The 12,491-nt window shown below is 41.7% G+C and overlaps 1 protein-coding gene across 1 annotated transcript; it reads right to left on the minus strand.

The window, feature by feature from the left end:
* Nucleotides 1-215: 215 nt before the first annotated feature.
* On the minus strand, nucleotides 216-11,750 carry LOC137102796 (L-threonine ammonia-lyase). The gene is made up of 11 exons (XM_067482667.1): nucleotides 11,608-11,750; nucleotides 7,665-7,992; nucleotides 7,038-7,154; nucleotides 6,648-6,889; nucleotides 5,855-6,020; nucleotides 2,497-2,596; nucleotides 2,262-2,337; nucleotides 1,981-2,106; nucleotides 1,579-1,746; nucleotides 1,420-1,477; nucleotides 216-763 (listed from the first exon to the last, which is right to left on the minus strand). Exons 1-11 carry the CDS (start codon nucleotides 11,721-11,723, stop codon nucleotides 665-667), a joined length of 1,596 nt encoding a protein of 531 aa, XP_067338768.1. The 5' UTR covers nucleotides 11,724-11,750; the 3' UTR covers nucleotides 216-664.
* Between the last annotated feature and the right edge of the window lie 741 nt (nucleotides 11,751-12,491).

Below are 12,491 nucleotides of genomic sequence, written 5' to 3' on the forward strand. Positions count from 1 at the left end.
AACTTAAGAGCATTAGCCTGTCTTAGATAGACCAGTCTCTGCAATTGTTGTCTCCAACCTTTAATCAGGGCTGGAGAGTATAAAAACAAGCCACATTCACATCCGGTGGCTTTGTTACAAACTTCACATTCTCGGTATTAATACCAGCAAATATGTTCAAGGAATCATCACAAAACAAATCGAGTCATCGAATGTGTCAATTTTTATTAGGAGAGAACTTTCGCTGGATTTGACACTACACACCACCTTGGACAGTATAAATGAAGACATTTACAACAGTTCAAAAAACAAAAGGATTAAAAATATGCATCACGTGTGTGGTTAGTGTGTGTACTTTACAAAGAGGACGCCCACCTCTGCAGTCTAATAATCATACTCTGTGGTTAATGGTGAACTACAAGTACTATATTCACCTCCTGAATGCATCAGTGTGTGGTAATTACATGTGATCAAAGAACAGCAGCAGCATACATTATATGAATAACATCTGCTCTATAATCTCAAGGCTTTTCTGCATTAAGTTTGCTGAACAGTCATTGTCTTAATGAGTCGAACGTATACAATTCATCAGATTGTGGTGTGTGGTATAGTTTGCAAGACATCTCACAGATTCTCTTCCTGTTTCTATTAAAAACACACATTTTCTACATTCTGTAGATTTGGATCACCGGTCCAGCCAGCATATTGAAGGGTAGCGTTCATTCAGCATCTTGCGCAGCTGAGCGCTCTGTGTCTTATCCCTGGTTTCCACCACACACTCCACCTGTCAGTGCACACACATGCGGTTAGCCCACGGAATCCACACACACACACACACACACACACACAAGTTAGGGCAGTGAGTGTGTTTCCCATTAATAAAAAGGCACCTTTCGACACTGGTGCTGAATAAGCAGCACAGGCAATAGTGCAGTTATGCTTGGTTCCAGAGTTAAACAATTTTATTAGGATGGTTTGCAACGTAGAGTGAGGCCATGGTTGTGTTTTGAAGAAGCTGGTGGTTTAGGAGGATCCAATATAGTTGGAATTTGCTTGATTCATCAAAATCTCATTTTAATGCATGACTGTGTAATGATTGCAGCCACTTTAACCACAGCTCACAGTGACAGGATAATGGCAAAAATGCTAAAATGTATTGCAGTAGATCAAGTGGAGAAAATTCAGCAAACAGATTCATTAACACCATTCAACATGAGCTAATGGCGAAGGTTCAAGCTGTAAAACTAAATTTATTGAACTGATAATTAACATCCACATAGTGGTAGGAATAAGTTTCTTTATGCACTTTACTTGATTTCATTTTTTTTTTCTTTTTAATTCACAAAAGTCCAAGCCAAGATTTCACAGCGATGAAAAATTAGATGAGCAGATTGGAGTGGAGGAAGGAAACGAGGTGAAGAGCAGGGATTAGTCTCCTACCTTTGCCTTGAAGAAGTCTGACTTGTCACTGTGTTTTCGATGGCACACGTCCAACAACCTGGGACCAAAAAGACAGAGAGACAAGGAAAGAAATGCAGCATTTATGGACAGTAAACATAAAACGGATCGAAGCAGGAGAGAAAAAAAAGTCTTGTCCACCTGATGTCCTCCCTGGACAGGACGTCCAGCAGCTTGGCCATGTCTCCGGGCCATTCTCCCAGCAGCACTGAGAATTTACCGACCCTGTCGTCCAGCACCAGGGCTCGGTCCACACACTGCCTCACCAGCTCCAGCTCCATGTTAGCGCTGCTCACCACAACAGCAACCCTACAGCAGAAACACACACAGTGGCATCGCAGAGAGGGAACCTTGTGTCATCTGCAGCCAAACGGATTAGCTCTGCTGCGTTGCCAAAATGTCAGCTTTTCAAGCATTAAGGAAAATGTCTCAGCCCTCAGAGTTGGAGCTATATTTAAAATGATACAAAGGGTCTTTAAAAGCCAAATCCTCTCATACACAAAAGATTCATATGCTGTAACATATTTGGCAAGTCTGACCCACTTTTTGCCTCTCAGTTCTGGTAGCTGTCCAGCCAGGATGGCAGCAAGTCCCATGGCTCCTTCTGTGTCCACAGTGGAGCGTTCAAACTCCTGAAATCGGAGCATCGCCACCAGAGAGGCCTCCTCACTGTGAGGCAGGCGTTAAAAAAAAAAAAGCCTTGTCAGATCTTTAGCAAACACTGAAAGAAGTTCTTTTCCATTTTACTTTTACAAAGTTGGACACGAGAATTATAAAATTTGTAGTCAATTGTAGCAAGAAAGTGAGTGTGAGTGAAGCAGCACCTGACAGAAATGACTTTATCTACTAGTTTCTTTGCCAGCTCGAAGGTGTTTGCACCAAGCGAACGCTCCATGAGATCTGAGAGCGAGAAGAAAGATCAACACATGTTCAGTTACTGCAGGAGAGAAATAAAAAAAAAAAAAAAACCATATGGGTTTCTAACAGTTCAACATTTGATAACAGTTCCAGCCACGTGTCTGGAACCAGACCTGACCGATAACTTCGGCTTGATCTCACCTCCGTAGAGTTTCTTATTGGGGTAGCTGTGCATGTCTTTGATCGGGCAGTCGGTTTTCAGAGACTGGAGCAGCAGAGGGAAGCCTTCTGGTTCAACTCCCTGTCAAAGAAAATGCTTTCGGTTAGACTCGGTTTGTTTTCACCACATCACCACGTGGTTGTTACCTCTGTGTCTGGCACAGCACGGTGTCATGCTGATAATGCTGTATAATGTTTACCACGTTCGTTTTAATGTGGCCTGTTTACATGCTTATCAGCACAAAACATCGCTGACAGACAGGCCTTAAGTTTAGCATTTTTTATTATAAAAAACTATTTAATAGTGTGGGTTTGACATTTATAGAGCCTTCTTCGGTGGTGGCACCTGGTGCATTGCATCGTCTTCATTTGCTTTGGTGGGGGCACCTTAGAGAGCACTTCTGTGGTGTTTGACTGTTCCTGTGAGCACCGTCCCCATAGAGGACATTTATGATGCTTGAATTGTTTTAGAACATAATGCAGAAACATTGTAGCCTACATTGAGCAATAGAAGACAAACTTCTCCCACAGCATCATATCCCCTGGTATTACATGGACTACATCCTCAGTACTACATTTGGGAATCCTGTGTCTAACTCTAATGGCAGCCGAACCAGAAATGGCAAGATTGGTGTTCTTCATCAGCCTCTGTGTGGCATTTTATTCATAGTGAGTGCTGATAGTAATTGGATTGATTGCAAGTACGTCTGTATGACCGAAAGTACAAGAAGAGGACTCCAGTGTCAACAGAGCTAAAGCTGTCAGAGTGTCAGCTGTGGGCAGACAGTAGAGCAGGAGAAAACACATTTATCTTCTTAAGGAAACCCAGCAGAGTGAAAAACACACCTGGGGGGAACAACAGGGAGATGTGAGAGCAACCTCTTCTTTGCAATATGAAATAAGGTTGTATGCGAATGTGACCTACTTTGAAGAATCAGCACAGAAAAAAAAAACAACAGTTTAAAAACAACTTACAAATCAACTCCTTTTACAAAGTAATTGTTAGGACCAATACTTTTTACTTTATATATGTCTCCTTTAGGCAACATTATTAAAAAAAAAATATAAACTTCCACTGCTATGCTGATGATACCCAGCTATATTTATCTATGGAACCAGAGTAAAATAATCAGTTAATAAAGCTTCCAGCCTACAAGACATAAAGGCCTGGATGTCCCACAATTTTTTACTTTTAAACTCAGTCATAATATTTGGGCCCAAAAATCTCAGAGATATGATGTCCAACCATTCGTTACTCTAGATGGCATAAGTCTGGCCTCCAGTACTACTGCAAGGAACCTTGGAGTTATTTTTGATCAGGATTTGTCCTTTACCTCACATTTAAAACAAATCTCTAGAACAGCCTTCTTCCACCTACGGAACATTGCCAAAATTAGGAGCATCCTGTCTCAAAGTGATGCCGAAAAACTGGTCCATGCATTTGTTACCTCTAGGTTGGACTACTGTAATTCCCTACTTTCAGGATGCCCCAGTAACTTCCTGAAGAACCTGCAATTAATCCAAAATGCTGCAGCAAGAGTGCTGACTGGAACTAACAAGAGAGATCATATTTCCCCTTCACTATTCAATTCAATTCAACTTTATTTATATAGCGCCAATTTACAACAAAGTCATCTCAAGGCACTTTACAGAATAAAGTCCAGACTACACAAGTATGTAGAAGCAACCCAACAAATCCCCCTTGAGCAAGCCCTAGGCAACAGTGGAGAGGAAAAACTCCCTTTAATGGGAGAAACCTCCAGCAGAACCAGGCTCAGGGTGGGCGGCCATCTGCCTTGACCGGTTGGGGTGAGTGGAAAGTGGAGAAAGAAAAGAAAAGAGCAACGAAAAGCAACAACAAAACAACAACAAAAGCAACAACAAGAAAAGCAACAACAAAAAGCAACAACAAGAAAAGCAACAACAACAAAAAAAGCAACAACAAAGCATTGTACAGGTTGTAGGACACAGAATTAATGGCATACAGTGGTGACAAATAAATGTATAGAGAAAAGCTAGTTAGGGTTGAGTGAGGAGTTTTAACTATAAGCTTTATCAAAAAGGAAAGTTTTAAGCCTAGTCTTAAAAGTAGAGAGGGTCACTGCTCCCCGAATTTGGATTGGAAGCTGGTTCCACAGGAGAGGAGCTTCATAGCTAAAGGCTCTGCCTCCCATTCTACTTTTGCAAACTCTGGGAACCACAAGTAGGCCTGTATTTTGGGATCGAAGTGGTCTAATCGGGCGATACAGGACTATGAGATCTTTTAAATATGATGGAGCTTGACCATTAAGAGCTTTGTATGTAAGGAGGAGGGTTTTGAACTCTATTCTAGATTTTATGGGAAGCCAATGAAGAGAAGCTAGTGAAGGTGAAATATGATCTCTCTTTCCTAATCCAGTCAGCACTCTTGCTGCAGCATTTTGGATTAATTGAAGGCTTTTTAGAGAGTTATTAGGACACCCCAGAAGTAGGGAATTACAGTAGTCCAACCTAGAAGTAACACATGCATGGACCAGTTTTTCGGCATCACTTTGAGACAGGATGCTTCTAATTTTAGCAATGTTCCGTAGGTGGAAGAAGGCTGTTCTAGAGATTGTCTTATATGTGACGTAAACACCAAATCTTGGTCAAAGATAACTCCAAGGTTCCTCACCCCAGTACTGGAGGCCAAAGTTATGTCATCTAAATTAACTATATTGTTAGACAGCATATTTCTCATGTTTTTAGGCCCTAAGAGGATGATTTCAGTTTTGTCTGAATTTAGAAGTAGGAAATTGTAGGAGATCCAGGTCTTTATGTCTTTTAGACATGCTTCAAGTTTGACTAATTGGTTAGTATCTTCTGGTTTCACAGATAAATAGAGCTGGGTATCATCTGCAGCTTCTCTCCATTGGCTTCCCATTAAATCTAGAATAGAATTTAAAACCCTGCTTCTTAAAACCCTTCAGCTCTGAACGGTCAAGCTCCATCATATATAAAAGACCTCATAGTACCATTTCATCCCAGTAGACCGATTCGATCTCAGAATGCAGGCCTATTTGTGGTTCCCAGAATTTCCACTGGTAGAATGGGAGGTAGATCCTTTAGCTATCAAGCTCCTCTCCTGTGGAACCAGCTCCCAGTTCAGATTCAGAAAGCAGACACCCTCTCTACTTTTAAGCTTAAAACTTTTCTCTTTAATAAAGCTTATAGTTGCCTTGAGAGGACTTTGTTGTTAATTGGCGCTATATAAATAAAGTTAAATTGAATTGAAATTGAATTAAAACTATTGTGCAACATAGCTGATGGTTAATTTCACTTACATCAATTAATAAAATCTGACTTCTCAGCACGAACTTACTATGACAAGAATTTGTGAGTTGAGGTGTTTGATGGCTGCAGCTGTACCAGCCAGCAGACCGTACTGTCCGGCTGCAGGAACAACCACTGCGTCCAGTTTGGGCACTTGTTCATATATCTCCATGCCCACAGTGCCCAGACCTGCCAGGTACGCTGCACTTTCATCTCTGGACACAGACACAAAAAGAAAGAAAGAAGAATAAAGAATATTTTAGACTATATTACATCAACTTTTCTTTGTGGTAACAATTTTCATCCCTGTTTCTCTGCAGTGCACAGAGACAGACTGAAGCTTTCATATCAACAGGTGAAAGGTGTTTTCTTATGTAACCAAACCTGTGGTGCCCATGTCAATAATTTATTCCCATCAGTGTTAAATACTCATTATGTGAATTTACTGAACTAGAGTAATCATGCTTTCATTTGTTACTAATAGTATTGATGCTAGTGTTGCTACTCAAAATAAGACTTGTATAAGATATATGCTTTGCACTTGGCAGTAGAGATTGTTCGGCGTGAAGAAACATCAGGCAAAAAGGATTCTTTGTTGTTTACTTGTCATGTTTCAGTCTCATATTTCGTAATGAAACATTCCCTTTGCTCATGTTTGTAAATGGATGAAAGAAATTCAACAGAGCTACTGTGGTCGGCAGAATACATACAGTCCAAATCACATATCCACCTGTTGCTTTGGTGCCAGCAGTGAAATTCAAAGGTCAACTAGAAATCAAAAGCCACCATACTGAGTGAAAAATGTGTTTTCTCTGCCTCTGTGTGAAATGAGTGAGACTGACTCTTCCAGGTACAGGTATCCGTTGTCTTTGGCCAGGTGGCGGGCGTGGTTCCGGGAGTCGTGGCCTGTGCTGCCGTAGGAGATGACCATGGCTCCGTAGTCTCTGTAGGTCCTGAGGCGAGGCGACGAGCAGCACGACGGCATGATGACAAACACCGGGATCTTCAGCTCTACGGCGTGATGAGCCACGGCCATAGAGAAATTACAGTCAGCAGCCACGATCACACCCTTCCTCTGCTGCTCCTGGAGGGACACAAACGGGCTTCGAGTAACACAGCAAACACTAACCCATGATAATCCAGACATTTCCCCGAATTCTCAATGTTACAAAACGAGCTTTGCATGGCTTCACTGTGTTCTCACTGAATCATTTCCAGGAATCCAGTTTTACCTGTGGGAGGGAGGTGAGCAGATACAGCACTCCTCTCTCCTTGACAGAACCCGTGTAGTGCAGATGCTCCTTCTTCAGGTAGATCTCCATCCCGTACTGTTTGGACAGTCTGGAGTACTGCACATACAAAGGATCAGCACTTTTATTTATGTTGTTAGGAACTTGTAATGCTTGAAAATGGTGCTCTTAATGCAACAAATGCTGTGTTTTAGTAAGGTAAATATGCAAATAGAAACTGCCCCCGGGTGGTATATGTATGCAGTATAGGTTAGGCTTAAGTTCCACAACTGTAATGGAAGATACTAAAAACCATTTTAGTTTTAAAATGTAAAACAATGTGTAGTTTCAAAAAATCATAAATATAGTTCCTGAGTCTCAGAGTATCTGTTGTTTTTTGTGCAAAATGAGAAATTCTTTGTCAGTTTGCACTATGCAGGTTCTAACCCAGTCACCAACATGTTGACTGGTACCTAAGTCTCGGTCTCACTCCTGATTTTCACTCAAACATTAGACAAAAATGTGAAATACAATGTTTATGCTGATAACCTGTAGGTGATTGTCAGAGGTCGCATGCCTGTTTCTTTCCTGTCATATCACTGTGCATAACGTAACCGTGGCATAATGTACCGTGCAGGGCGTCTTCTGTATTCCAGACAGGATCCTGAAGGCTGCAGCGCTGATGTCCTCAAAACGAAGGTACTGGGCAGGAGGTCTGGGAATGATCCGGAACTCACTAACTCTTCTGGTTTTAGGAGGCTCCATGAGCATGATCTCAGGACATCCCACCACTTTGCTCTCGTGGAATTTCACATCCCCATTGAGAAGTTCTTCCTCCCCAAAGTCCTTCAGCCTCTCTGGTTCAATGAGAGTGGGTCTGCGGCCTGCGGTGCCATTACTGAAGGGGCCTGATTTGGAAGAGCAACCTGGTTCTCTGGGGCCCAGACGCAGCTCCTCCCTGGGAAACAAGGCCAAAGCTACTTATGTTTTATTTTCAAATCCTGGATTTAGAAACCTGGCCTGTTGACCTGTTGTGTTTCTTTGATTTCAAAGCAGATTTAAAGTCAATTATATAGATACATGAGATACATGAATTCCCCGTGACATGACTTCAACACTATGATGTTCATGATCATGTACAGTTATTAATTTCCTTAAAATCATGTTCTTACTAGCTAATGGTTAGGTTAAGGAAGGTTTTAAGGTTTAATAGCAGTTGTATAATAATGTTCAATCAGGCAACTTCAATATCTGAGATTTGTCATCTAATTAACATGGAAGATGAATGATGTCATTTTGATGTGTATTTTACTGTTTAATTAATGGTTGTTCTGTTTGTTCTGGCTACAATTTTCGTATCCATATTGTTTTGGACTATATGTGTTTTACAGCAAACAAAGCAACAATAATGGCAAAAAAAAAAAAGAAAACATCATGTTGGCAATGATGAATTAGCAAGGCTGATCTGGTCAGTGTGGTCAACCTGACCCATCTGCACAACACACCGAGGACCTGCAGCTCCCTGTCTGTGTTCTGACGGCTGTCATTCAGCTCAGGCTGATCCCTGTCCACCACAACATTAAAACCACCAGGTGGTGTTAATGTATCACTGATCAGTGTAGATGGGTGCTGTTGTAAATGAATGTCACATAGACAAGATTTATTGGAAATGATTTCAAACTCAGTATGTATAAGGAATCAATCAGATTAACATGGGGAAAGAAAGTAGTTCTGATCTCTAATAAGAAATATTCAACTTTCAGTCATAAACTGAAAGTCTGGTATGTTTAACATATCATTTGCAGGGAAAAAATGGAATTAGAGGCAGGAAAATGTGAAGGACTGAGAGGAGCAATGTTACTGCAGTGCAGCGTCAGGGAGACAACATCAGTTAAAGCTTTGATTCAGGAAACAGGGAAGAACCCAGCAACAGACTCCACTCCGGACTTTGAACAATGTTCTGATTGAAATTATACATGACAGCTGCACTTCCCATGTCATTTGACCATCCAGTCTTATTGGCATGAATGACTTTAGGTTCATTTTTATAAGGTGATATGTTTTTTGATTTTTAAATCTACAAGAAAATCTTCTTCTGGTCCTCACTGAATGGAAATTTATCTGACCTCGACTCTGAAAGTACTCACACACACACTCCCAGTCCTTCAGTCCAAAGATGAATGGATTCATCTTTCATGTCAACCCAGGTTTCACTCACTGTTACAGATTAAAGCCATAAGTTACCTTTTGATTCATTGGGTCATTGAGGTCTTTTTTAAGGACACACAAAGATTAAAGTGGGAATTTAGGCCCAAATGACATTTTGATTTATAATAGCTCAATAAATGCACAAAGACACGATTTATTTAAAGAAATCCCTCCCAAATCCAAAACTGACAGTGGACAAAACTGGACAGAACATCAGACTCATTTGTTTCTCTACAGCCATAGTTAATCAGGAAGCTTCTTTCACAGTATAAACATAGTAATGAGATTAGACCTGTAGGAGATTAACCCTATCACATAGCCACTAAAGCAGATCACAGATGTTAACAGCCAAGACCAAGTCTTTGAATAAGGTTGCGCTTTGGAGTCAGGCCAGTTGTGTTGAGATCTGAGATAGCAGCACATATGTTAAGGCACCCGAGCAGGAGAAGGAGTGTAAACTGTCAGCAAAAGCCCTTATGTATTCAAACTAAAATTATAATACAAAACTATCAAATGCCACAAATGTTTGTTTTAAAATGTAAAATAATTTGTAGTGTGCATGTTGAGAAAGAAAAAAACAACCATCAAAAAGCCACCAGGTGGAGCAGCTTCATCATGCGACCAACTGAATTCGTCATAGTGCTGCCAGTAAAGAACATCCTAAGCTATTTCTGGGACAATGATTGGCTACTATACTGTGCTGTGACCTTTCATTTTGTCCCCTGTGTCCATCCCTGCCCTCTGCCTTGCTTGTCCCTCACTTTCAGTCCATTATTCAGGTCCAGAGTGTGCTTTTAACTCCAGTACGAATGGGCCATGGCTGCACCTGTGATTGGGGTGCAGAACTCTGCTTTGGTTCAAAAGCAGAGTTCAAAACCGACATCAAAGGGGATAAAGAGCAACACTGAGACCGGTGTCAGGCCTTAAAAAGCTTCTTCAAATGATGAGATGAAGAGCCAGGATGATAAAAAAAAAAAAAAAAAAAATAGGTTCCCTTAATTCAAAATGGTACAAAAATGAAATGTGAGAACAAAGCAAAAAGCAAAGGAGGCATTTCAGCCCACCAGGCTTTTATCATCGCACTGTTTCAGCTTCTTAATGTGCTTTTAAAAAGGTAAAGTGCCCTAACTGGTTGCTGTGCTGCCTCCTTCTCAAAAAAACACCCCTATAGCAGTTTATGACCCTGACTGTTGATGTTTCGTCTTTCTGTTATTAAGGATTCGATGCAACAATTTTCTCGCACTCTTCGTGAGGTTTATTTTAGCCAACTTGTCCTGATGCAATTAGTCCTAACAATACTCTGTCTACTTTAGGCCCACCTCACCCAGAGCCTGCTTTTTTCTGATTGGCCATTCTACCAATGTCTGCTGCTGGGCTGAACCATGGTCAACAATGGTCATCATAACAGCTTATCTGAAGTTGTAACTTACATACATTATGCAGATTTATTTTAAAGTCGGACATGTTTTTCAGCTTTTGCTGACGGGTTTACGTGTGGCAAATGTTCAAAAATGCAGACTTAAGTATTAAATGTGTGCTGTAAGGAAATACAGAAGGTAACATTACTGTTGACAGACTGTTGCAACAACGTCTATCATGGAAGCTGCCTAGGAAGCAGAGGTAAAAACTGAGGAAAGTCACATGAACGTCAGAGCAGACTCAAGATTTGTTTTTTTCAGTGATTCCTCCTAAATATGACCTTAATTCATAAGGATACCCAACATCATACTGGTGGAAGTAGAAAAATAACCAAAAATATGTGATATGTGATGTGGCCTCTTCAAGTAAAACCCATGGGAACAATGCAGTGGTCAATGCTACACTAAAAAGAGCCTGTTCATCTCTCTAATCCTTTAATGCCTTTAGGCTCTAAATCTGTCACTATCACCTGGAAACAATGATGAGAGTAAAGTACAGGACCAAGTGACAGATCAAGTCTACCAGGGTTTGGAAGGTAGGGAGTAAATCATCTCTACAAGGTGTTGGAGCCAAAGACGTGAAGAAGAGGTTGGTGACTTGGAAGACAAGATTTGCATATCCATAAGAGATCTGGAAGGAGCGGGAAAAATTATCTGAGGTGGAAGAGTCTGTTTGAGGAGAGTTGGTAGACCCTAGGGACTGAAGCAGCCAAACATGGATGGTTTTGTTGAGCTCCTTTTGTGATTTGTGAATGCATTCGCTTAGGAAGGTTGTAGACAAAGTGGATGCGAAGGAGAATTGGAATAAACTAGAAAAAGAGGAACTAATGCCCTCTTAGTTGGAGCTACCTCTGACCTTTGTCCAGGGGGTAAATTCCTAACTACGGGACTGGGGAGGGAAGAGGTCTGAAGGATCCAGGGGCTATACGTATGTTATGAGTTCCCACCTCTGCCAGAAGGGGTCATTCTCCTCGATGTCTTTAAGCGCAGGCCTGGGTGAGTACAATCGCTCAAGTCGCTCACTCAAATACCTCGAGTAGAATAACTGGGCAGCAAAGTTCATCCTGCTCGAAGCACTGTCCTCCTACAGTCCGACAAGGCCCTGTGTTTAAATCCCTCTCCTCCTCCTGGTTCTGTGGCGTGTCCGAGGGATGATAGGACACTGACTGGGGTTGCTCCTACGGTGTAACGTCCCCAGCACCAGCTCCCTCCCACTTACCCTGTACAGGGGCTATTTAAGAGGGGATTACCCCAGGACACATGCAAAGTGGCTCTACAGCGTCTCTCCACTGACCTGACTCCTCCCAAGGGTCTATTCCTGGGCCCAGACTAGGATTACTTCCACTTTCTGTGACGTAGTGCTAATCAGACGGTCTAAGGAGATAGAAACAGACTTATGTTTTATCTCGGGAGCAGTGAGGAGGAGACAACTATGGGTGGAGGATCAGAAATGAAGGACTGTGGAAGTCAAAAGGTGAGAGAATCATTGTCACCAAAAACTAGAAACCATTACACTTTACCTCAAACTGTTCTCTGTGCCACTCAGGAGGTGATTTTCTGTTCAGCTGTCAGCTGTCAGTAGAAACATCTACTAGAACCTGAAGCAGGATGTTGTAGTAGCAAATTGAGGTTTCCGTGGACACATTTGAACAACACAAATAAGCAGTACATGTGGTATTGCAAGTGAGAGAGACAGGCTGCCAGCCAGACAGCAGAAAGAGGAAAAGAGGCAAGTTGGCTGCTGCCAACACTTCAGCAGCTGGTCCAGATCCTGCTGGGCTCTCATCTGATGTCCAGTGTGTCCCCCAAATCTGAACTGAGGAGTGACAGC

The sequence above is a fragment of the Channa argus genome, chromosome 1 (assembly GCF_033026475.1).
Source record: "Channa argus isolate prfri chromosome 1, Channa argus male v1.0, whole genome shotgun sequence".
Taxonomy (NCBI): domain Eukaryota; kingdom Metazoa; phylum Chordata; class Actinopteri; order Anabantiformes; family Channidae; genus Channa; species Channa argus.

Excerpts from the sequence above, each read along its gene's own strand:
- LOC137102796 (XM_067482667.1), bottom strand. The coding sequence starts at position 11,723 with ATGAACTTTGCTGCCCAGTTATTCTACTCGAGGTATTTGAGTGAGCGA. Across the intron at positions 2,338-2,496 it reads CAATAAGAAACTCTACGGAG|ATCTCATGGAGCGTTCGCTT; the intron begins GTGAGATCAAGC and ends TCTCGCTCTCAG. Across the intron at positions 764-1,419 it reads CAGACTTCTTCAAGGCAAAG|GTGGAGTGTGTGGTGGAAAC; the intron begins GTAGGAGACTAA and ends GTGCACTGACAG.